Source organism: Natator depressus, chromosome 25 (genome assembly GCF_965152275.1).
Source record: "Natator depressus isolate rNatDep1 chromosome 25, rNatDep2.hap1, whole genome shotgun sequence".
NCBI classification, from domain to species: Eukaryota; Metazoa; Chordata; order Testudines; family Cheloniidae; genus Natator; species Natator depressus.
The window spans coordinates 16473339-16498740 of record NC_134258.1 but is presented as its reverse complement, the minus strand read 5'-3'; the positions used below and the strand labels follow the sequence as shown (position 1 = coordinate 16498740).

General features: G+C 39.4%; 1 protein-coding gene across 5 annotated transcripts in view; it reads right to left on the bottom strand.

Annotated features, from left to right (window-relative positions):
* EPS15L1 (epidermal growth factor receptor pathway substrate 15 like 1) overlaps positions 1-25402 on the bottom strand; it is an 80097-nt gene that overhangs the window by 19195 nt on the left and 35500 nt on the right. For 3 of the 5 annotated variants that reach the window (XM_074939839.1, XM_074939841.1, XM_074939843.1), the window contains 7 exons: positions 24984-25148; positions 21880-22006; positions 21460-21510; positions 20454-20590; positions 18324-18384; positions 16423-16505; positions 13148-13280 (listed from right to left, as the gene is read on the bottom strand). In XM_074939839.1, the coding sequence (XP_074795940.1) occupies positions 13148-13280; positions 16423-16505; positions 18324-18384; positions 20454-20590; positions 21460-21510; positions 21880-22006; positions 24984-25148 (757 nt within the window). The remainder of the gene's footprint in view (positions 1-13147; positions 13281-16422; positions 16506-18323; positions 18385-20453; positions 20591-21459; positions 21511-21879; positions 22007-24983; positions 25149-25402) is intronic. The other 2 variants (XM_074939840.1, XM_074939842.1) reach the window with 1 other exon arrangement.

The window sequence follows — 25402 nt, the reverse complement described above, 5'->3', positions numbered from 1 at the left end:
GCGAATTGGATCACAGCAGCCCCCACAGTAGATTTACCCACTCCAAATTGATTCCTGACTGACCGGTAGCTGTCTGGCGTTGCAAGCTTCCAGAGGGCTATAGCCACTTGCTTCTCAGCTGTAAGGGCTGCTCTCATCTTGGTATTCTTGTGCTTCAGGGCAGGGGAAAGCAAGTCAAAGTTCCATGAAAGTGCCCTTACGCATGCGAAAGTTTCGCAGCCACTGGGAATCATCCCAGACCTGCAACACTATGCGGTCCCACCAATCTGTGCTTGTTTTCCGGGCCCAGAATCGGCGTTCCACAGCAGGAACCTGCCCCATTACCACCATGATGTCCAAATTGCCAGGGCCCGTGCTTTGAGAGAAGTCTATGTCCATGTCTTCATCACTATTGTGATCGCACTGTCGTCGCCTCCTTGCCTACTTTTGCAGGTACTGCACATACTGCAGGATAACGCGTGAGGTGTTTACAATGCTCACAAGAGCAGCGGTGAGCTAAGCGGGCTCCATCCTTGCCATGGTATGTCGGCTGCAGGAGAGCAGAATTGCAGTGGAAGCGGTGGATGACTACAACAGTTAGCAGTCCTACTGCACCGTCTGCTGACAGCAGTATGGGTTCTGCACGGAAAAAAGGTGCGAAACGATTGCCTGCCGTTGCTTTCATGGAGGGAGGGGCAACTGGCGACATGTACCCAAAACCACCCGTGACAATGTTTTTGCCCCATCAGGCATTGGGAGCTCAAGCCAGAATTCCAATGGGCAACAGAGACTGCGGGAACTGTGGGATAGCTTCCCACAGTGCAATGCTCCAAAAGTCGACGCTAGCCACAGTACTGTGGATGCACTCCGCTGACTTAATGCGCTTAGTGGGGACACACCTAATCGACTGTATAAAATCGCTTCCTAAAAATCGACTTTTATAAATTCGACCTAATTTCGTAGCGTCGACATACCCTAAGTGGTGGCCAAAGAAGCTCATCATCTGCACTTAAAAACCTGGGTACAATCACTGTTCAGAGAGTACAGACTGAGGCTGAAAAAGAACATGGATATCCTGCCCTCCAATTCATTTTAAATGCCAAGGTATGGCAGAAAAAAATGGATTTGCTTGCAATTTTGCTAGGTTCTTCCTCTGATTCTGCTCAGCCAGTTGGTCCTCATGATGCACTTGAGGAAGAGTGCTCATGGCAAGTTTTTTATATGCCCTATGTTGCACTTCTAGTTAATACAACAGATACTAGAAACTGTTTATAAATGTCAACTTCAGGTTTCAGCCTCATGGTCAGCCAATATATTTTTAAAAACAAGGCTGATCAAAGTAGCAGATTGTCCTCAAGGTAAGGAAATTACACAAAATATACAGGAATTAGCAGCAGTATTAGCTTTCTTCACTTCTAATATGGACTTTCTTTCATGCCCTTTGCCAGTTTCAGATTGTCTTTGAACTCCCCTAACCCCCACCTCATTATATTCATAACACATCCCACTCTTGGCCACATCTGATGGGAGATCTCTCTCTCACATACACCCATGCAAATCTATTCATTAAAAAAATACGGAACTCTGCATTTGGACTATTACTGTTAAAAGATAAAAACTGTCATTTGTTGACAGTCCAGGCTCTACAGGCAAGAGGATCTTATGTGCAAACACAATTTTATTTTTTAAAATAATTAATTTTGGCTACAAGCAAAATTGGAATATTTAGGTTTTCTTGCCTGAAAACCTAATTTGAGATTCAGGCTGTCCTTGAACAAGTGCCCTTAAAAGTGTGGTTTTTAAGTGTGCTCTCTAACCCCAAATCAGGCAAATTCTCCTCAGAAGCACTTGTGCATTTCCATTTAAGTCAGAGGGCTGCAAGGGTATACAAGAGGAGAATTTGGCCCTATAGCTTCTAATACCAAACCCCACTGGGCAGATTTGTAAAGAGCGAGCTTGTTCCATTTTAAGTGGTCTTTTCTTAGCTGTTAGATTTTCTGTTGCTGAAATCACTGTTTGGAATCAATAACTGGAATTGTGGTCCCAGGTCTTGCAACTTATTTGCTCACGAAAACTGTTTTTTCTAAACTGTCTGCTTTAATGTTTTGCATGAAGCTCCATGGTGGGTTTCGTAGCACATGTGAAGAGCATTGGGGTTTCTTGTGCTTCATATTTAGCTCAGATCACAAAAGAATGAATCTGCTGCAAAAGGAAGTGTCACTATGAATACTATGGAGTTACTGTTAACTTAGAAGTCTTCAATTTCACTTTATGTATGCTGTTTTCTTCATTTTTTGTATTAAACAAACTTATCTCAAGACAGTTTTAATTTGGTAATTTATTTTGAAGCAACACATGTCAAAGATGGAAAAGTCCTGCTTCTAACCTGCAACACCTTTTTAGGCAGTGCTCACCTTGGATAAACCAATCCCAGTGACCACTTACAGGTGATGGATGCTCTCCAGTGAAGGCTCTTCTTGTGAAGGCCCTCCACCTGGCAAATATGCTCTGATTCTGAAAGCTGGAAAATGTTTGCTTTACTGAATTAGGTCTTCCAATGTACTAGTTTCCTTCTTACCACTGCCCTCCAATTAATAATCTTATTTATAATCTTATCATTGGCACTCAAATGCTTCCCTTTGTAATGCAGCATGTGCCAAATTCTGTATTGATTTATAGAGAGTTGCACCAGGTACTTAAGTAAATGTACAATGGGGTGCACAGCATGTCTTTGGCCCTACATGTGTGCAATTACAAGAACCCAGGCTGGTATGAGAAGCATGGTACAAGTTATTTTTCATATTGATACAAACAGACCAAAAAAAACCCAAAACCCAAATCAAACCCCAAATTCCCAACAAAATTAAGAGAACAAAGCAAACAATGGTAACAGAAAATTGGTAAACATATGTCGTTAATGATGACTGAGTAAAGAGGACACTTTCAACTTTGATTCCTTGGAGATTAAATAAATGTGCAGTTTTACAATGAAATTCATATAGTAAAATGCCTTTTCAGGTTTGGAAGTAGGAAAATGCAAATAAACATTTGCAGTTCTTTCTTATTATGTCAGTATTTTAGCTAACAGTTTCAGGGAAAAAAGCTTTACAAAAAAGCAAAACAGGTCCTATTCTGAAACCACAGCAGTTTCAGCAGTTACCCAAGTGGTGCACCTAAACCACACAGAGGACTCACTTCAGCAAAAAGATGATGAACAAAATGATTTACCACAGTAAATGCTGTTAACTTAGTAATGAACTCCACCCATACTAAGCGCTTATCTTAATTTCATACCCCAAAACCAGCTTTAAGGCAAGTGACATAGGTGGCTGTTTAGAGGCAGCACTGGAGTTCAGGGTGAATATTTATTCTCAGTATCTCACTGAGGCAGCACTGGTGTAGTGTGCTATTACAGAATTTGGCTTATCAATGAAGCAGTGGGATGGAGTAACAACACATTTATGCAGAAATGAAGACCTTGATCTTTTCTGATAGATTTTGTTAGATTCTCCATTTAGGGTCTGAGCCTAAAATTTCTCTCAGAAATACAAAAACAATAAAAAAGATATTTTACTGTATTACATGATAAAGAGCATGTGACCATATTATAATAATACACACACACAGGGGTAGAGAATTAAGGTTACACATATCACATTAAATTTAGCACAGCCTGATTTAAGCGCTTATATATGCAACTTTAAATGTACCCAAAGTAGCTTTTTGAATGGAACTTTCTAGGGTGCAAAAATTAATAAAGAGTAGAAGGTTCACTATCTAGGATTTCAGATTTCTGCTAGTTTGCAGAAAAATTGTCAGTAATGAGTGTAAAATCCATAATCTGGACACTACTTGTGACAGTACCTGGATTCCTGTCTCATGCAACTCGGATATGCAAGAGGAAGCCCCATTCATGCAAGCCTTGGGGACTGCAGTGTTTGTAAAGTACTTCACAGCATGGCTCCTCCTTGGCATCTTACCAACTGTTCAGCAGTCTGTCCTAACTTTAATAAACTTGTTTCCAAGCAGCTAAATTATCCACCCAGTCCATAGACGTGGAATGCACCTTTCCTTAGCTGGTCACTTTACAAGCTTATAGAAAAGGAGTACAAATGTACTGCACATTTTCAGTATGTGATCATAACTCAGTAAAACCAAAACTATTTTTTTTTTCAGAATACTCTGATATTTCTCCTCAGCAAGGGCTATTTCCTTGCCGTATTTCAGACTCTCAGCTATTTTGGCTGTAGAGCTGTTCACCAAATGAAAAACGTATATATACACACATTTCCCTCCCTCTCCTTGTACACAAAATTTTTGCAACCACTTTTACTTAAACTTAACAAAACAAAACAGGCACCCCTTTGAAAGACATTAGACCTGAAAAAATGTCTCTGGAAAAGTGAAAATTTCCAAAAGTTATGAACCTTCTAAAAGAGGAGGTTAGAATAGAAATCATTATGCAACCTTGACTATAAGTTGCTACTGCTGTATCATTTTGTTATGTTGGGGAAAAATGAGCAGGTAAATTATCTTCTGAACAACTTGCTTCATCAATTAGTACTGAACTATTATCTTCAGTATAAGAGACCATCATAAAACAACAGAATCAAAACGTGAATGGAATTTTTAGTTTGTGGCTGGGCCAGCTGCTCCACCCATGAGTCATTTATCCTACACAACAAGGGATGCCTGTATTGTAACCTAACTGTCAGATCTTCTGGAAGTCATGAAAAAAATACGCCTTCCTGTCAGTCACCAACTCTAAAGCTGAGGTTCCTGCTCACAGCCGCAAAGGAGGAGGAATTGAGATGACTGGGGACTGCACCACCTTTTTATAATCATGGGCATCAACTTACAGAGCCATGAGCAGGCATCCACACTATTCCAAACATGCATCCAGAAGGTTACAAAGCTCTGCAAAACCAGAGGTGCTTAGCCATGAGTGGGAATAAGGTCAATACCTTTTTGGTTGAGGACCTAATTAAATAAAGCCATTTTATATTCTTTCTGCCTCCCAAAGGAAGCCATCCACGTGGTTTGAATAAACACAAGTAAATAAAGTACAGCCCTGAGTAAAGAAGAACATAAAATTTTAAAACTGCAAGGGAAGTTTAGTATTTGCTTTTGTCTTGTTAATCAATTTCAACTATACTGCATAATTAATAATTGTTTCACATCAAAAACAAGTATTCTCTTCTTAAAAGTAATCTGAAGAAATACATAGGCCAAATACTGTGCCGAGTGATATTGCACTGGATGCAAGTCAGTAAAGGATTTAGCCTAAATAATAAAAATGTGATAAGAGTTCAGATAAGCCTTTTGTATTAAGTGTTCAGGCAATTAAGATTTTTATTAAAAATATGGCTTTTTAAGAAAATTAGGCTAATGTATCCACAGGACATATAGCATTCAACCTTGGTTTTCCATATTTTAACAAGAAATTGAACAAAATTTTGTCCTAATTTCCATCCAATTGAGAGACATAGGAGAGGAAAAAACAAACACTACTAAAAGTGTTCTTGTGCAATGCAAAAGGCAGTGCTGACCTAAGGTCCTTACCCCTTTGTACACTGAGAGTACTAAATCCTGAACTATTTTTACAGATCTAAAAGTTTCAGAAGATGTCAAATAGTCAAACCATAAAATACCTTAGATTTAGAGAAGTAACATTTGAAAAATAACTATATTTATCATTAACATAAAGGAGGAGGAAGCTGCAAATATAGAAGAGAGCAACCAATGTCAGAATGGTCTAGAATGATAAACCTGATATGTATATGAATACATACCTATACATCTCTATGTAGTCATTCATCCACTGTAGCTCCAGAGTCAACCTGTGCTCACATTTTCTCTCAATAGAAATTCACACTTGGGATGTTAAAACTGGGGCCTCTGCCCCCTAAACAGTCCATAAGAGCCATGTAGCATATGAACTGCACAATAATGGAAACAGCTCATCCTAGGGACTGACTACCATTCCCATACCTCTAGCTCTTGGGAGCTCTTTACTGTGGTTGACATAACCCGCTCCAACTAACTTACATGTGTTGAAGCTATGGCAAAGCCCCTGTCTTCAATGTTAGGGAAGTATCTTTCCTGCAGATGATGGAATAATGTACACAACTGAACTTGGAATTTGCAGGATAGTCTGATAAAAATATTGTTTAAATTGTATTTAAAAGATTCTTGACACTTTTACACACATTGCAAGGTTCAGATACCATCTGCATTCATCTGCCAGCTCATGAGGTGAGGAAAAGGTCACATAGGACCTGATCCAGCTGCTACTGAAGTCAATGGGAGACTTTACTGCCTTTATTGGTAGTAGGATAGGATCTTAATGCTTTGAAATGTAAAGAAATTTAAAAGGGTCTCAGAATCAAATATGTTTAATAAATCTGCTTTGGAAAGGTCAATTATTTATTTTATTGTTCATGTAAGCTCTGATCCTGAAAAGGGATGCGCTTATGCAGACCTTAATGCTGACACTGAATCCTGCTGAAGCCAACAGAGCTCCAACAAGTTGATCCCTTTGAAAGATCAGGGTCATACTTAATTGAAGCCAGCTCAGCGGGAGGTTCACAGTTTTCGTCTTCTCAGGATTTCTTGTGATATTTTGACAGCTCAGAAATAATACCAATTATAAGAACAACGTGGGAACGGAATTAAAGTCCTTCACTCAAAGGCAGAGGTGCTAACCACTAACCTTTGAGATACCAGTTTATAAATTCAGTTTCCATAGTAGACAAGACTCACAGATACAGAATGAAAAAAAAAAATCTAAAATCTTGGCTAATTTCTCCAGCTTTGGTGAGAGTCTATAGTTTAAAATTTTATCCAAGCATATATAAAAGTAAACATAAAATATATGGCATCAAATAGTCCAGGAGAATGGGAAGTCCTACTTAATATTTATTTAAATATCTAGATTTTTTAAACAAATAATAGCCAAGCAATTTCTATTTAACACTGAGTTTAACACTTACTCCTTTGAATTCTAAAATATTATGTGATTATTTTCCAGCAATTTGTTACTTTGTTAGTGTTCCAATAAAACATGGAAGTGCGGCATACTAATGGCAAATATATTATCGCTGCAGACATCAACAGTTCGTACATACAAAAAATAGATTAGTTATTGAGATACAAGACATTTAATTCAAATTCCAAATTTACAAAGGAGAGAAAACTAGAGCAATCAGAAGTTATTTTTAAAAATTACTATTACAGGCATTAATTTATACTGCATGCTATATCAACAGCCATTTGTAAGCAGAAGGCACATTTATAAGTAGATTACATTTTTATTTCAAAATGTTATGATTTTTATATTCTTTCAAGGTTAAAAAAGTCACAACCACTATAAGCAAGCAATAAAAATGAAGAAGAGGTTGTAGGTTACACACTGGTTAGTGGTGAAGGTTCTTCCACTAATATCACTGGTTAGCAGTACTGTTAAAACCACAATGTGGAATGCATGGTGCTGCATTTAAAGGAAGTGGGTAAGGGTGGGGTAAATGCAGCAGGTCCCACGATCAAAGCACTAGAGTATTGAATTTTACTTATAACCCAATCACTGACACCCACACAGGAACTTCCTGTACTTTAAAAAAATCTGTTTCTCTCTTTTTTGCAATCAACAACTTTTACCTAGAAACTAGTTAGCGGTGAACTCTGACTGATTTTAATCTGCAGTTCATTGCAGAAAACATGTAATTGTTAATCTGTGAGAACCTACAGACAGCACATTTTAACTGACAGGTTTCAGTGGATCAGCTTTTAATCTCCTCCTTTTTTAATTACAGGTAAGTTCTACAGGACGCAATACTAGCATAAGAAATACACAATGCCTTAAAGTTTAGTAACACTGAGTGCTACAATCAAAGAGCTACTTACAACAGGAGAATAAAAGATAAAATTAAGTGTATTTGTAAATCTACAAACGATATCAAGATATTAGAAGGATTTTCTAAAAGCATTTACAATACAATTCAAATTGCTCACATATGGCACCGTTCATCCAAAATATCAATGTAATTTATACTATCTATTACGCAACAATGAACACAACCCTGATTTACACTGAACAGGCAAAAAACTAACTCTGATAGCTCCTTAAACTAGGCTTAAGGACAGGTCCTCCTTTTATGTTTGTAGGGTAAAAATAAGGCTAATAAAGGACAGTCTAAGAAACAGCTTTGGGGAAACAATTTCAAGAGTTTCTTTTAAAACGGGGGGAGGGATGGAATTATATGGATTTCGGGGAGGTACATGACCCGCACTATAGGGCCCACCACTGTATGTTGTGTTTGCCTGCTCTCTTTAGATGCAACAGCAATGACCCCAAACAATGGACTATGTATGAGCAGAAATACCTGCCAGTATAGTACAGTGGGAAGCAGTGAATTTTAAAAAGATTTGGGGGTCATGATGGATAATCAGCTGAACACGAGCTCCCAGTGTGATGCTGTGGCCAAAAAAGCTAGTATGATCCTGGGATGCATAAACTGAAATCTCAAGGAGGAGGAGAGAGGATATTTGACACTGGTGCCACTGCTGCTGGAATACTGTGTCCAGTTCCGGTGTCCACACTTCAAGAAGGATGTTAATAAATTGGAGAGTATTCAGAAAAGAGCCTTGTGAATGATTACAGGAGTAGAAAACATGACTTATAGCGTGGGTTCTCAAACTGGGGATCGGGACCCCTCAGGGGGTCGCGAGGTTATCAAATGGGGGGTCGCGAGCTGTCAGCCTCCACCCCGAATCCCGCTTTGCCTCCTGCATTAATAATGGTGTTAAATATATTGTAAGTGTTTTTAATTTATAAGCGGGGGGTCGCACTCAGAGGCTTGCTATGTGAAAGGGGTCACCAGTACAAAAGTTTGAGAACTACTGCCTTATAGCAACAGACTCAAAGAGGTCAATCTATTTAGTTTAATAAAGAGAAGGTTAAATGGTGACTTGATTACAGTCTAAGTATCTACATGGGGAACAAATATTTAATAGTGGGCTCTTTAATCTAGCAGAGAAAGGCATAACATCATCCAATGGCTGGAAGTTGAAGCTAGACAAATTCAGACTCAAAATAAGGCATAAATTTTTATTGTGTAATAATAAATATGGCCTGTGTTATACAGGACGCCATACTAGATGATCACAATGGCCCCTTCTGGTCTTGAAATCTAATTATCCATTTACATGTATAAATATGTCTTTTTACAGGTGCATTTCTGGAGACCCCTTTGAAATCTCTTACCAAAGACAAAGATGATCAAGGATAGCCTAGTGACAGTACTCACATATCACAGTGACAGAGAGAATTCCAGTGTCAAAGCAATTTATGTTTAATGAGATATAATGGGAAATTAATACAAGGAGAGCGATTAAATATAACTGGCTGAACCCAGGCTATGGACTCATTACCGCAGAAAGTTCACCAAGAGCAAGATTGGGTCTGAGGGGCATGTTTCTGCTCCGTCAGGTGATTCTGAGCCAGCCAGCCAGCACAGATCCAAAAGTGGGTATCAGACCAGGCTAGATAATGAATGTGCTGATTCACTGTCTTTCTAGGGCAGCCTCCACAAGATGGGCTCCAACACTCCTTAGACAGAAACCAATGGGGAAGGCAGTGGTGACATTGCTGCTGGCCTCTACTGGGATGAATCACCTTCCTAGTGCAGCTGCCCCTGCAAGGACAGGGGCAAGTCAATGCATATCGTCCCCTGTCCCTGCAGAGGTGAATCTGGCACAAGACCAATAATTTTGCACGAATCAATTCAGATTAAGTAGAAATCATAGTATTAGTGTCCTCTACCTTAGGATAGTTAGAGACCTTTTATTGGTACTTTATGTTTTCTGAATAATGAAGGGGATAAGGTAGATACAAACCACATAAGTACTTTTCACACAATGCTTGTGTATTTTTCTTATCAACTACATGATAAAGGAAGAGTGTAAACTGACAGTAATAAGACCAAGTTTTAGATTTGTCTGATCTGAACTGATATTTGTTCACCTCTTAGAAAGATCTTTACCACATACTTGTTTTTGAATTAAACGGACTAACGAGCAAGGTAAGAAACAACGGAAGTTCCTCTTCTGTTACTTGTTTTGTGAACAGGATTTCCATCATAACACTCATTTGTATCTCTTGCAAGCATCACAGAACATTACTATGTAATTTCTCATGTTTTAAGAAACCACTGATGATTGCTAGTGTGGAAGGAAGGGAGGAGTTTAACTGTGCATTTGTATGTGAGGCTCATTTGCTTTCCAAAAGAACAACTTTGTTTCCTTTATAGTCTCCTTTAACAGAGGAGTACTGCTCCTGGTAAATTTTCTGTCTTCACATAACAGGAGAAATGCAGATACTTAAGATGCTCCTCTTTCAAAAAACTAGATAAAAGCAATGTTCTCTTGTCTAAATTAAAAATAAATTCAAATTAATGAACTCCGAATAAATGTAGCCTATTACAGCTAAAAATACAGGCAAAATAGGCAGTACTCTGAATCAACCACCTTCTAAGATAGTCTGCATAAAAACTTTTTTTGGGGAGGATGAGATACAAATCAAGGTAACATCCATAGGGGAAAGAATGAGGAGTACTTAAAGAAGTCATTCTTTGACTGCCATTCCCTGTCTTTGTTGGTAGAATTACACTGTATTTGCTAGGAATAATCATGTTTAGGCAAGAAAGACATAGAAAGACGCCACACTTAAAAATAATACTAAAATACGCCTCATCAGTATTATCTGTTGGTCTCATTCCACTTTACAGATCCCTTTTAAATTTTGAATTATTTTGTTCAGACCCTTTTCCAGAAAGAAAGACCAAATAAAATATTCTCTAATCAATAACATACTTCCTATGAAAACTGACAAAAAAATACAACACTTCACCACACGTAGCATTCTAGATGGCAAAGAGATTACCTCTTGCTGCACAGTATATTCTCTCTCACTGCTCAGTGTCCTGGTGGTCTGTTTTATTGTATATGTAATGTATTATTATTTCTATTTTAAATCCTTGGAAGGCTCTTAGATACTATGGTGATAGAGATCCTATAAGTAGATAGTTATGGAATTAACTGCTTCAAGGACCTTGCTACAATTACAATCCTTTTTTTTTTTTGTCAGTATTCATCAATACTCAGACCTGCAATGCTCCAAAATGCCTTATCAATTGGAAACCAATTTTTTAAAGTATCTATCAGATCCTTTCGAGGAGTAAAGCCAAAATGGCAGCTGAAAACTAGTGTTTGAAGATTTAAAGGCTGCAAAAATGCAGGTTCCATAAAGGTGGCAAGACTTAAATTTATTCTGTTTGCACAAAGATTTTGATTTATTAAATAATACATCCCAAACATTGATTCAGTCTGGGGATAAAGGCATGATTTACAACAAATGAGAACCTACAGTACCATCCGGAGTATATCCATAAGGGTGCTGCCTCTTTTTGAGTCGGGTGGGAGAGATTAGCTAACCTGCAGTGCCAACCAAATGAGCAATTCTGCTTTATAAGTTGAATAGGTGTGAGAACTGCAAAGCAAAAGTGTCAGACAATACCAAAATGTAACGCAAGGGAACTGGGTGACCCACACTTAAAACGTATGGGGGTTACTGTGGCAGACTGACAATTTTCTGCAATATCCTGAATGAACTTTACTGAATTAAGTTAAACCTTACTGAATTAGGTTTAATACCTCTGGGTTGATTATTTAAAAATGCAATTGTGTATGTGCTATTGTGGAATTGTATGTAACTCCTCTTGGAAGAGGGGGATGCTAATATAATTCCTCTGTTTATAAGCCATTTGAAGTCAGCCCCTGGAAAGATATATGCATATACCAATTAAACTGGATTCTCCAGGGACCAACAGACAAAGAAAGGATTTTGGATAAAAAACCTGGTCTTAAACAGGCTCAGGGCCTTCTTCTTGATCCAGCAAATGGACAGAACCTCTCATGGAGGGCCCCAATCCTTATGGAAATATTGGAAGGACTTGGCCTACCAAGGCCCCTTACAACTATGTGCTTACTCTGAGCTGAAGCAATGATGAACTTGAAACCATAAATTTCAAGGTGAGGTGTTGAAGGACTAGTCTTGCCAGAGCCCATGTTAGGATTAGTGTGATCTCTGGCATGCAGATAGGATCTTTTATTGTTTTTAATAATGTTTTCTCTGTAGTGCTTTTACGTTAAGAATAATATAGTGTGCTTAAAAAGAGTTGTGTGGTATCTATAATTGTGGGCAATCATACTCTTAACCATCTCTTAAGAGAAAGCAAACTGGCATGTTTGGGCCGCTGGTCTCTGCTGGGAACAACACAGTGAAGGCAAAGAACAGTGCAGCCTGGAAATACCATGGTCAGAAGGGAGTGAGATGCAGGTCTCCACCGAAGAAAGGCAATGGCTGGGGAGCTGGAATCCTGAGAGTGGGTGCCTTGCTGGACCATTGAGTGGAAATACAGGTTCAGTTGTCCTGAACTGTGACAGTTACAATATCTAGCCACATCTTGTAAAATGCTCATTACCATAGTAAAAAAAAAAGTGTTTCTAGAAATTCTGGATGCTTGGCCCATACATTTTTATGTTACAGAAAATCTGGTGCCAGAGTTTAGAGAGCAAACTGGAAGCATGTTTGTGTCAGGATTATGCTTTTTTCTGTGAGCTAACCAAAAATTCACTGTTTAAGTCAACTGAAATATACCACAGCTTGATAAAAGTGGACTTGAAACTAATAGCTTAGGAAATGTCTCCCATTTGTAAACAATTTCACCAGCATCTGAACAGCTTAGAAAATGAAATCTTGGGATAGCAAATGACCTGAAGCTGAATAACATATTAAAACAAGATTTATATTCTTAGCTCAACCTATACAGCAGATTCATTTGTATTTAGGTATCTCTCAAAACAGAAACTGACCCATACACTCAGAAGCACCTCTGAGCTGAACTAATGCAAAAACATGTAGACACATCTTGCCATTTACTGAAAATCTGATATTTAGTCCCAAGTACTGCAGGTCTGAATCAGCCGCTGGTCTTCTTAGAATCTGGGCTGACCAAGGTCAACAAGACAGAAAATCGTAAATTCCTCTTTATCTTGACAAACAAGATGGGAAAACTGGGGGAATTGGCTACTAGGAAAAAAATGTACTTACCACTAGGTGGCTTGGGTCGTGGAGGAACACTTTTCTTCGGTGGGAGAGCTGGAGTGTCTGGCTTACTTTTAAAAGGGTCATCTGAGAATCCCATCCCTCCAAAAGAGGAGGTGAAAGGGTCTGAAGCTGTGGGCTACGAGATAAAGGAAAGGTAAACATATGCAGATAGTAAAGATGACCTGTTAACTTTATAGAAAGTAAGTGAAAATTATTAACTCCTGTTTGAATTAACTCAGAAAAATGATAAGGAGTAAAATTCACAAAAGCAACTTAGTGACTAGGGAGTCCGAGTTCCATTTTCAAAAGCACCTAAGTCCCTTAGGAGCCTAACTCCTAATAATTTTCATTGGTACTTAGACCTTAAGTCACCTAAGGCACTTTTTACAATTTTTATCCCTGACAAGAAAGGAAGGGCACTTGGGGAATAATAAGGGGAAAGAATGGGAGGTAAAACTGTATTTTATTCCTGTTTTTATCTTACCCTACTGTACAGAAACCGTAACTAATCTGGTATTTGGCGTACTGGACGTAGTAAAATGTACTCAATGTGTACATACCTATTGAAAATTTCATATATAAAAAAAGGACTATTTTACAGCTGTCACATCACAGCTTTTATACACCACTTCTTTTATATTCACATACACACACACTTGTTCCTTAGGGCTTGTCTATACAGAGTGAGTATATGGCAAGCTGGGGTGTAAATCTATAGTGCACTAACTGGCCCCATGGACCCTTCTACCGCACTCTAAAAGATCTGTAGCGTACAATCCTGCCAGAACAAGAGATGCAAAACCTGCAGAAATATTTCCAAAGCTACAATGATCATCCCAAACATACCTCTCAAGATCCATGGACCCTACACATGCCTATCACAACATGTGGTGTACCTCATCCAGTGCATTAAATGCCCCAACAACTATGGGGGTGAAACAAGACAATCACTATGCTCTCGAATGAACTCACACAGGAAAATGATAAAAGACAAAGGCACCCTATCACCTGTGGGTGAATACTTTTCACAAAGCCATCACTCTATAGCTGACCTATCAGTCCGCATCCTGAAAGGAAACCTGCATTGCAGTTTCAAAAGATGAGCCTGAGAGTTTAAATTCATTACTCTGCTAGACACTAAAAATCAGGGACTAAACAGTGACACTGGATTTATGGCTTATTACAACTATCTGTAACCCACTAACCCCGTCTTTTTGTCCTATGACCGTAGGGGTGTGTTAACAGGCCACTCTACCTTGAATGGTCCCTAATAATATGTGCTAACTACTTATGCTAAACCAGTGGTTCTCAAACTTTTGTACTGGTGACCCCTTTCACATAGCAAGCCTCTGAGTGCGACCCCCTTTATAAATTAAAAAGACTTTTTTATATATTTAACACCATTATAAATGCTGGAGGCAAAAAGGGGTTTGGGGTGGAGGCTGACAGTTTGCGACCCCCCCATGTAATAGCCTCGTGACCCCCTGAGGAGTCCTGACCCCCCAGTTTCAGAACCCCTGTGCTAAACAATCTGTTCCACCTTACAGTTTGCTGGGAGTACCTTTCCCAGACCCAAAGAAGAGCTCTGTAAGTTTGTCTACACAGCAAACGGACACCAGCAGCTGAGCAGTGCCAGCCGACTCTGGGTTGCGGGCAGGGGCAGCGAGTTGTATGGGCCTGTGCTCCACCGAAGTTCGGAGCCGGGTCTCTCCCCTGGCCCCACCTGCCGCTCCCGGGCAATCTAAAAGGGCCCGGGGCCCTGCCGCCACCACACTGGGGCTAAGGCGGCTTCTTGCCTGCCCGCTCCGCTCTACTTCGCTTCTGGAAGCGGATGGCATATCCCTTCGGCTCCTCCGAAGGGGGATGGGGGAAGGGGGGTGGTATCTCCATGCGCTGACCCTGCCCTGAGCTGTGGCCAATGGAAACTGCGGGGGTGGTGCCTGCAGGCAGCAGTGTGTGGAGACCCCTCCGGCCCTCTGCCTAGGAACTGCTGCCAGAAGGGTGTGTGTGTTGCTTTCGGGAGCCATTCACGGTAAGTGCTGCACCCCTCACTCTCTCCTGCATCTCAACCACCTGCCCCAGACCCCTCACCCAAACTCCTTCCCAGAGTCTGCCCCCTGCACCCCCTCCCGCACCTCAACCCCCTGCCCCAGCCCAGACCCCGCACCCAAACTCCCTCCCAGAGCCCAGCCCCTGTAAAGGACCCTGCCAACCATTTAAAAATAAATATATAAAAAGTGATTCCACACTGATTTATTCATTGCTTTACTGCATTTTTATCATGTTTTCAAATGTATGTTAAATTTTGATTCTGCAACAAAAAAGGAGTTCTGTAGGTAAAGCACTAGAAGGCTCAAGCTCCTAGGGAGATCCCTCTGAGAGTTCTGCTAATTAAAACCAAACATCCTGCTATTTGTAGAGGCTGCTGCCACCCAGTGGAGGAAAAAAGCTTTATAAGCAAAACAAGGCAGTATTTTATTATTTTGGCCACAAAGACATTCTAATTTTAAAATCTCTGGAAAATATATCGTTAAAGGTTTCCTTTTCTTTCCCGATATATGAAAATCCCTTAAAAAATAAAATCTATTTCCTATCCAATATTTTCTCTAAAGTGCACACACATTCAACTTGTCATTGTAGAGCTGACTGTAAAGGTTGAGTGATGGACATTCATTTTAACTCTCCAAAAAGAATCTTGGAAAAAATGACATGGACTTTGTGAAGTTTTAATCTGTGATGTCTGTTTTAGTACAGGAACCCCCCAAAAGTTGGGACTTTCTAGAGAAATTTCAAGAAATGTTCACTTTTAAATGTTTCCTCTGAAAAAATGTTAATACATTTTTGACTAAATAAATAACAAAAAGAGTTATGTTAAAATTTGGAGAGTAAATTATAATACAGAAAGTCAAATGAAGGGATTTGAATCCTGTTTTCCACGTAAATCTCAATGCAACCTTAACTAAGGAACCACCAGGGTAACTCAGTAATAATCATTTGGTCACCTAAATTACACTAGAACATAGATACGCCCCTCTATTGCTCCCCCCCAAAAATCTAGAGATTTTGGTGAGACAAACAAGTTATTTAAAAGCCTGCTGTGTCCAAAATAATTACATCATTAGTCCCTTTCAGAGGGTTTTTCCAAATGTGACTGCAAGATTTTGCTTGTTTCAATATAATGCTATTCTTTTCTTCACATTCATCAAGAATTATATGAAAAAAAAAAAAGGAAAAAATGTTTATAGAGAAGGACTGATGCTTCCTTTGGTAACATTTACCTTTGACATCTGGCTAAAATCTGCAAAACCCTCATTGCTATTGAAGGCACCACTTCCAAATGGGTCTAACGTTCCAAAAGGATCTGAAACAAGTATAGAACAAAGCTATATGGTTTTTATTTTGTTTAATATAATACCTAGACAGAGGAAAAATCTACTGTCACTGAAGTAGACCACCAGACAAATGGAAAAAGGACACGAACATAAAGAAGCCCTCTTAATTCTAGTGCCAATAGCACAAATTATTTAATAAATTCACAGGAAAGTCATGTTTCTCTCTTTATGATGCAGTCAAATCATGACAAAGTCTCTTTAAATAGGAGCTGACACCTACAACATGATTTCATAAAACATTTGCTTTAAAATACTATCAAGTCAGCAATCATGACTTTAGTGAACTAAAAGAATGATCAATTTTTTTCCCTTGGATGAAAAATTTGGCAGTAACAAGGCATGCACTATTACCAAGATGAAAATATATAAGGAGAGAAGCTCAATTAGTTGAACTTCCATCTGTTCACTCCATTCGAGCTCTCTTTTGTAGGCCATAGTTTCTTTTTAATGCTGTTCATTCAGACTTTGTCTGTTACTTAAGGGTTGTTTACATGGAGAATCCAGGAAAATTAATCTGAATTAACAGAAGGTATGAATTTGAAGCTGATTATTTAAACCACATTAAACCTCTGGGTGAACACCCTCATTCAGAATTAACGTGGCCTTAATTTGGTTTAGTTAAGATAAATCAAATTCAGACTCCTTTAATTCTGAAAGATGGTGTTCACACAGGGGTTTAAATAATCCACATTAAATTCACATCTTTAATTAATTTGGATTAATTTTCCTGGATTTCCCAATGTAGACAAGCCCAAGACTACTCAGACCACATTCCAACTCTCTCAAAGATTCCTTTCTCAAGCATTGTTTTTCCAAAGGTTAGAAAATAGCATCTCTAAATTCCTGTTTATTTCTAGTATCCTAGTTTTTAAATTCTGTTCCCCAATTGAGTTCATAACCAATAAGAACAATCTATCAGCTCCAGCAAACTCTTCCATGATCTTGAAAACTTCTATAAGTCACCCTGAAGTCTTTTTTACCCATGAGAATCAGTCATGCTCAAATGACACATGTTCTTAATGAAGGTAGACCCAGACTGTCACATCCAGAGGAGAAAGGGAGAAAAAGGGGTAGCACATGAAAATTCTCCCCTCATGGAGGATTTCTCCATATTCTGCCACTGGGAGAGGTGTGTGGTTTTCCTACCTGAGGAGGTCCAGGTAGTTTGGTCCTCAGAAGCTAAGGATGTTGAGAGAGCTGCTAGAAGGACAGAGCCATCTGTATCCAGGCCCTCTGCACTAGCTGTACATCTCCTGGCTCCCCAGGAGCATGGTTCCACTGGAGTCACATTGCCAGGCACTGCCCTGGCTGCCCTTGGAATTCCCCACTTAAAGAGGAATTCCCCCAAAAGAGTTAAGGTTGCCTCAGGTTGGATTAATTTATCTCCTGTTTCATCATTGCTTGCTTAGAAGAAAGGTTAGGAGCAATGCACAGTGCATGTGTGGAGGATCCCTCGATAGTCTGTAATAAGTACACTGTGAGGATGTATCCCATAGAATTGCAGTCTGCTTTTGCTATTTCGAAGCTTGAGGGTGAACTCTGTGCAATTTCCAGTGCCAGCCCATTGGGGGTCCTAAGCAGGAATATTTTGGGGGGCTCCCCACAACACATACTAATAATTAATAGGGGGCCCCCTTGAGCTGCTCAGGGCCCTAAGCAATTGTTTAGTCTGCTTACGCCTACGTATTGACTCTGGCAATCTCCAAATTTTAACTGATATACTTGTGTGTCAAAAAGGCAGCAGAGTTTACCTGTGCATTTTACAGAAGAAAATATTTCCCTCTTACCTGGCCCTTTTGAAGAGATACCTGAAGATGTGAAAGGATCGCTACTTTCAAAGGGGTCAGGCTAAATGAGGAGGAAAGAAGAAATGGTACATGTTAATAATTTTAATGTATTCTGCACTTACCTTTCTGTGTATACCAAAATCTTCCCTACACTATGAAAACTGCTATTCTAGGCCAAATTAATCTCTAGTGCAGTGGTTCTCAAATTTTTTTTTTCGCAGACCACTTGAAAATTGCTGTGTGTCTCAGCGGACCACTTAACGATCTTTCCAAATGTTGTTTGTACCATTAGCTAACTATTGTAAAGCACTTTGGATAAAAGCACTATATAAAAAAATCCTTAATAATAAAGGTTTTTTTGTTCTACAAATAAAAGCACACAACTCATATTTTAATATCAGTACTCTTACCTTTCTAATGCCATGGATGTGCCCTCTCTCCCCCACCGCGGCAGCCCCCGACCTGGGGCTGGGAAGGAGTCAGGTCTTTCCCCCTGCCACAGCAGCCACAGAGCTGGGGCTGGGAAGGAAGGCCGTCTCTCCCTGGCAGCCGCAGCCCTGGAGCTGGGGAAAATCGCCTCTTTCTCTGTCTGCCGCAGCCCTGCACGTCCCAAATTCCCCCCACCCCCTCTTCTCACCCCAATCGCCCCTCCCACCTACCCCTATTCCCCCCAAGGCCACCACCTCACCTCACCTCACGTCTGCATGGCTCCACTAATTAGGTAAGTGGCCCTTCATTCTTTCATGTGCAGCGACCCAGGCACGCACCTTAGAGGGAACTATCTGCGGACCACCTGAATGGAGCTCCGCAGACCACAGTTTGAGAACCTCTGCTCTAGTGTAATTCTAATATAGTCAGCAGACTTTGCATTTGACCAAACACCATGAAATACTCTTGTTGGATAAATACACATTATTAGCGCATGTAGTCTTGATAGCAATGATACAACGTGGGGTTGCTGACTACAAAGGCAAATATCCCATTGAGCAGAACACATTCCAGGCAGGGGATCTTACAGTAAAATAAAGCTGGTACTAGTCTACAATTCAAAACTCAAGAACATACTTGTACAGAAGTCTATTGTCAAAATGTTCATACTTGAGTGCCAAAAGTTGGCATTTAAATAGACGTGGCTTAATTTCAGAGCTGCTGAGTACCCACAACTTCTCATTAAATAAATAGCAGCTGCAGGTACTCATCAGCTGTGAAAATCTGGCCACTTATGTAGGTGCATATGTTTAGGCACTGAAGTTTGAAAATGTTGCCCTATGCTTGTAAATAGAAAGGAATTATCTGAAACACATTTTCACCATAAGGATACCATTACTCTGCTATAAGTAGTGCCCTACCAAATTCTCGGCTGTGAAAAACGTGTCTCAGACTGTAAAATCTGGTCTCCACCATGAAATCTGGTCTTTTATGTACTTTTACCCTATACTATATACATTTCACAGGGGAGACCAGAGTTTCTCAAACTGGGGGTCCTGACCCAAAAGAGGGTTACGGAGGGGCGGGGGGGGCGAGGGTGGTGGTTTGCAAGCTATTGTAGGCGGGGTCATGGTATACCACCCTTACTTCTGCGCTGCCTTCAGAGCTGGGTGGCCAGAAAGCAGTGTCTGCTTGCCAGGTGCCCAGCTCTGAAGGCAGCACCGCCAGCAGCAGCTCAGAAGTAAGTGTAGCAATGGGAGGCCAGAGAGTGGCGGCTGCTGGCTGAGGTCCCAGCTCTGAAGGCAGCAGCACAGAAGTAAGGGTAGCAATACCATACCATACCATCCTTACTTCGGCGCTACTGCTGTCAGTGGCGCTGCCTTCAGAGCTGGGCTCCTGGCCAGCAGCTGCTGCTCTCCAGCCGGCCAGCTCTGAAGGCAGCGCCAACTGCCAGTAGCAGCACAGAAGTAAGGGTGGAAATACCGCGACCCCCCTACAATAACTGTGAGATGCCCCCACTAACCCCTTTTGGGTCAGGACTGCTACAATTACAACACCATGAAATTTCAGATTTAAATATCTGAAATCATGAAATTTATGATTTTTTAAATCCCATGACCATGAAATTGACCAAAATGGACTGTGAATAACAGTAGAAAAGTTTATTATAGTGCAACATACACAAATTTAAAAATTACCTACCTTTGAGGGCAGCGTGGGTTTTTTTGTGAATGGATCTGAGGTAAATGGATCATTCTTCACCTGTTTCTTAAAAAAATCTTCAGAGACAGAACTACGAAATGGGTCACTTTCTTTAAATGGATCCCCTCCAAATGGATCTAGCAAAAGAGTTACGAGAGGTAAACAAAATGTACTGCTTTACTGGTAAAATTCTAGACAATGTGCTACAATCACGCATTAGCAAGGAGTCGGAACAAATATGCCTTTATCTCAAACTTATTTATCAAATAATAAATTATTAATATATTCTACTCTAAAAAAGGAGAAAACTATTATGATTATTTAAAATTCCGATTAAATGGATGATGTTTTATGGAGTTTATATTACAGTTATGAACTACATTTAATAAAACTGTATATACCATATATACTTGTTCATTAGCCTGGTCGTTTATAAGCCGACCCCATAAGATGGATAGGTAAAAATAGTAAAAACTGTATGACCCTTTCATAAACCGACCCTGTATTTCAGGGGTTGGCAAACTTTGGCTCCCGGCCCATCAGGGTAAGCCACTGGTGGGTCGGGACCTTTTGTTTACCTGGGGCGTTCACAGGCACGGAGCCCCTCAGCTCCCAGTGGCTGCGGTTCGCTGTTCCCAGCCAATGGGAGCTGCAGGAAGTGGCGCAAGGATTTCATAGAGTTTAAAATCATCAAATTTTGGTGTAGACCCATTTATAAACCGACCTCCGCTCTTTGATGAGTCACATTTTTACCAAAAATATTCGGCTTATGAACGAGTATATACGGTACCTTATTAAACTTCTTCCTGAGCTCGCTCATGCGCGCGCACACTCTGGGCCCCCCAGTTTAAACTGAAAAACAAACACACACTCTCTCTCTCTCTCTCTCTCTGGGCTCCGCAGTTTAAACTGAAAATCTGAAGCCTTGGAAGGCCAGCTGTATACTGGGCATATCTATATTTGGCTACAAATTATATCCCACCTGTCTCAAAGGAAAAGCTTTTACCTGTTGAAACAGGTGGTTGTTCTGAAAAAGGATCATTCTGGAATGGATCATCTAGGTAAAAAAAAGAAAAATATCTTGTTTTGTCACCTACTTAGAGAATGTCTCCAACTGCCCTACAGTTCGGACTAATGGGGTGTGAACAGCAGTGCACACCAAAGTGCTGCACTATAACTCCCCTGTGTAGATGCTGTGGGAGCAAACTTAAAAGTATAAACTCTGGACCTTTAAGTTTGTACCCAGGACATCCACACAGGGAAATTACAGTGCAGCATTTCAGTGCGCATGGCTCTTCACATCCCTTAGTCCAAACTGCAGGCACTGTAGACATACACTCAGTTAATAAGATTAGCACAGTTTGTAAAAATACATTTATAGTACAATATGGTCTTCTGATTCTTATATTAGCCATTAGTTACTTACTGCCTTTGAAAGGGTCTGCTCCTTTAAAAGGATCAGATCTGAATGGATCTTCGGCCTGGAATGGGTCCGTATGCAATTCTTGTGTATTATTACTAAACAATAAAGCTTTATTCTTGAAGGGATCATCCTAGAATTAAGAGAAATATTACAAAGATTTTATCAATATTAAAATGATTAATCATCCAGTTATAATTCTGATGTATCTTATTCCTGTTCAATTTTATTTTAAATTCAAGAAGTTCCTTATTGAAGCCAGAAGTGCCCTTTAAACTGAAGCAAATGTCATAAATATATTGCTTGAGGCTACACAGAACATCAACACTGCATACAGCACACAAAATGAAATACCTTCACAAACTTTCTAAAATTCCACCCCTCTAGGTTTTGCAAAAGCCCCAACACCATGTAAAACATCTTAATTTCCAAGATAAATATATCTTTCCACAAATCTTTGGCTATTGATCGCTGTCCAGACTACAGTGGAGCAGGAACAATTATAACAAAACTGTTTCTAATAGATCTACCGCAGTTCACTTGACAAGCAAGAATAGGGATGGATTTCCTTCTAAAAACATGCTACCCTAGCTATGCTGGAAACTAACTCTCCTACACAGATGTCATCCATAGCATAGTTTTCAGGTTAACTCTGGTTATTGCTAGCACAGTTCACGCCAATTTTGATAAACTAAAAAAAACAAGCCACAACCACAACACACGAACTAACAAAGTTGTGTCAATTCTTCATCATATGCATTTGTTTGTATGATATATCCTTATACCCTTGTCTTTGCCTATTTTGTGTCTTTTAGACTGTAAACCTTCTGGAGTAGGGATTGTCGCTTATCTATGTTTGTACAGCACTCAGTACAAAGGAGCGCCAATCCTGATTGATGCCTTTTGACCATAATAAATGTTTACGAACAACAACAGACAAGGCCTTGGAGTTTACAAAGCTAAAGGATCTCTCCTCAGTATAGAAGACACAAATGAAGAAGTCTAAAATTAAATTTTTCAACAGCAAAAGAAACAAAATACAGAGGAGGAAAGAAGGATTAAGACACAGGAAAGAAACAAATATTTTACAAACTTTTCTATGAACATAGAGTTTTCTTCCAATAAGTGGTTCTCAGTCTTTACCAATAAAAGCAACATTCCAGAGACTTCCACTTGAAACTGAGTTTGACAATAACCATTCAAGCACAAAGACTGTGCAGCAAAGTATTAAAAAACAACAAGTCTGTGAAAGCATCACTGTTCTGATATAATCCCTTTCTTTTTCAAGTGTTTTCCCTTTGTTGCTTGAGCAGAGACAAAGTAATGCAAGGCAGAAAGGTACAGTACTTTCTAAATGCTTATTAGGCCAGTGTACTAAATATACTATGTACAATATAGTGGTATTCTATAAGTATTTGCATATTTTTAATGCTATCATATTTCACTTAAATGTTTATTTTGAAATAGATCAAAGTGCTTTGGATACCTAAAAAAAGAAACATTCTTTAAGAAAGCTATTCTACTTTCACTTTTATATAATCAAGTCTTCTAAAATAGCAAAATAAAATCTGATTTCTACAAAAAAAATAAAAACAAAACCAATAAATATGGAAAAATAAAATTTTCTTGAAACTCCCTTCAAATTGGGTATTTTGGAGACAGTGTTCACAACTTTTTAATTTTACAAAAGATTTTAAATGACAATTATTTAAAAGAGCAAAAAATGTCAACCTTCCTCTTATGCTGGGATAAATTGTGGTCAGGTATAATAGCAAATGTAGAACAATGAGCTTTGCTCAAACAACATCCAGTCCAGCAGCACATCTCTTTGACTCCACTTTTTCCTTAGCTAGGCCTCCAAATTATGAATGGGAGCTCATGGTACAATCAGGCTAACCCTACAGTAAGCATCTTATTTATATTAGGGTTTTCAAGATGGCTTTCCCTGGAGAGGACACACGAACAGCATATGGATGCAACATGACTTAAATTTGGAGAAATGAACATACAAATTATAAACATTGGTTGTTTGTGTAATTTACTAAGGATTAGTATTAGTAATAGCTGCCTAAAGAAAATCAGTTAAGGAGGTTCTTAAGATCCTGAAGGAATATATGGAGGCAAAATACAGCTAAAATAAATATACTGGATGAGAGAACAGTGATGCTGGGAGTATTTTAGAGGAAGACAAAGACGTCCATACATTATTTTTTGGATAAACTCTTGTGGTTTAGAGTAGCAGCCATGTTAGTCTGTATCCGCAAAAAGAAAAGGAGGACTTGTGGCACCTTAGAGACTAACAAATTTATTTGAGCATAAGCTTTCGTGAGCTACAGCTCACTTCATCGCATCCGATGAAGTGAGCTGTAGCTCACGAAAGCTTATGCTCAGATAAATTTGTTAGTCTCTAAGGTGCCACAAGTACTCCTTTTCTTCTTCTGGTTTAGGTTGTATTGCTGAAGTGTGTAAGTGTACAGCTCACATCCTACAGAAAAGCAGAAACCCTACATGACTGAAGGACCCCAAGAGAACAGCTGGACTGGAATTTAAAAGAAATGTGTCCCTATTTTGCTCAGGCCAAAAGTCAGACAGGCAACACATTACAGTCTAGTCTACATTTAAAACTTTTACCTGCATAACTATGTCACACAGGAGTAAGGGGAAAAAAAAAAAATCACAACCTTAACCAATAGCTATGCCAGGAAAAGCTCTTGCGTTCATGCAGTTATACTGGCAACAATTCCTTTGGCCAGTATTGCTTATTTAATTTGAAGAACTGCTATAAGCTATACCAACAAAAAGACCTGTTTTGATGGAATAAGCTGCATCTCCGGTAGGAGAGTTTGATGGCACAGCTATTCCAGCAGACTATTTCTAGCATAGATAAGACATAAGAATTAATCATCACGAGAACTAAAATGTTCTAAGCCTGTGGATGGAGGCTGCCATCTTGCAGAGATTACAGTGCCTGTTAAGGTCACACGGTCAACTAAATAAAAAATCTTTTTACAATCTGAGTTTAGGTGCAAGTTACAAATCTAATGATTGTAAAATGTATTTTACACTGCATTGAACCATAAATCCACTTGTTACTTTTATTCAGTCTTTACCATAGCTCCAAAATTTCCTCTTTCTTTCTGTGCAATTCCTTCACTTATGTCCGCTAAATTCGTCATACTACCACCATGAATCCCATTCAGAGCATCATTATTTTGTTCAATACTTTTACTGATTTCCTGGTGACTCTCTTGAAGTTGAGAAAGTTTACTTCTTGCCTAAATAATGAAAAATATTTCAGTATCATGCAGGATTAGACATACACTCATATGAGCAAGCAACTAACTACTCTTTGAGAATGAAAACTAGTACTCATTGACAAATCTGAACATTGCATTCTCTCTGGAATTTGGTTACTGCAGGGCTCCAGAGATATGGGAGTAATTCTGCGTGAGGTTAAAAACAATTGTCAAATTGTTACAGAATTGTCCCGACTATATTTTTTACATGAACTGGCAAACAAAGTATTAGT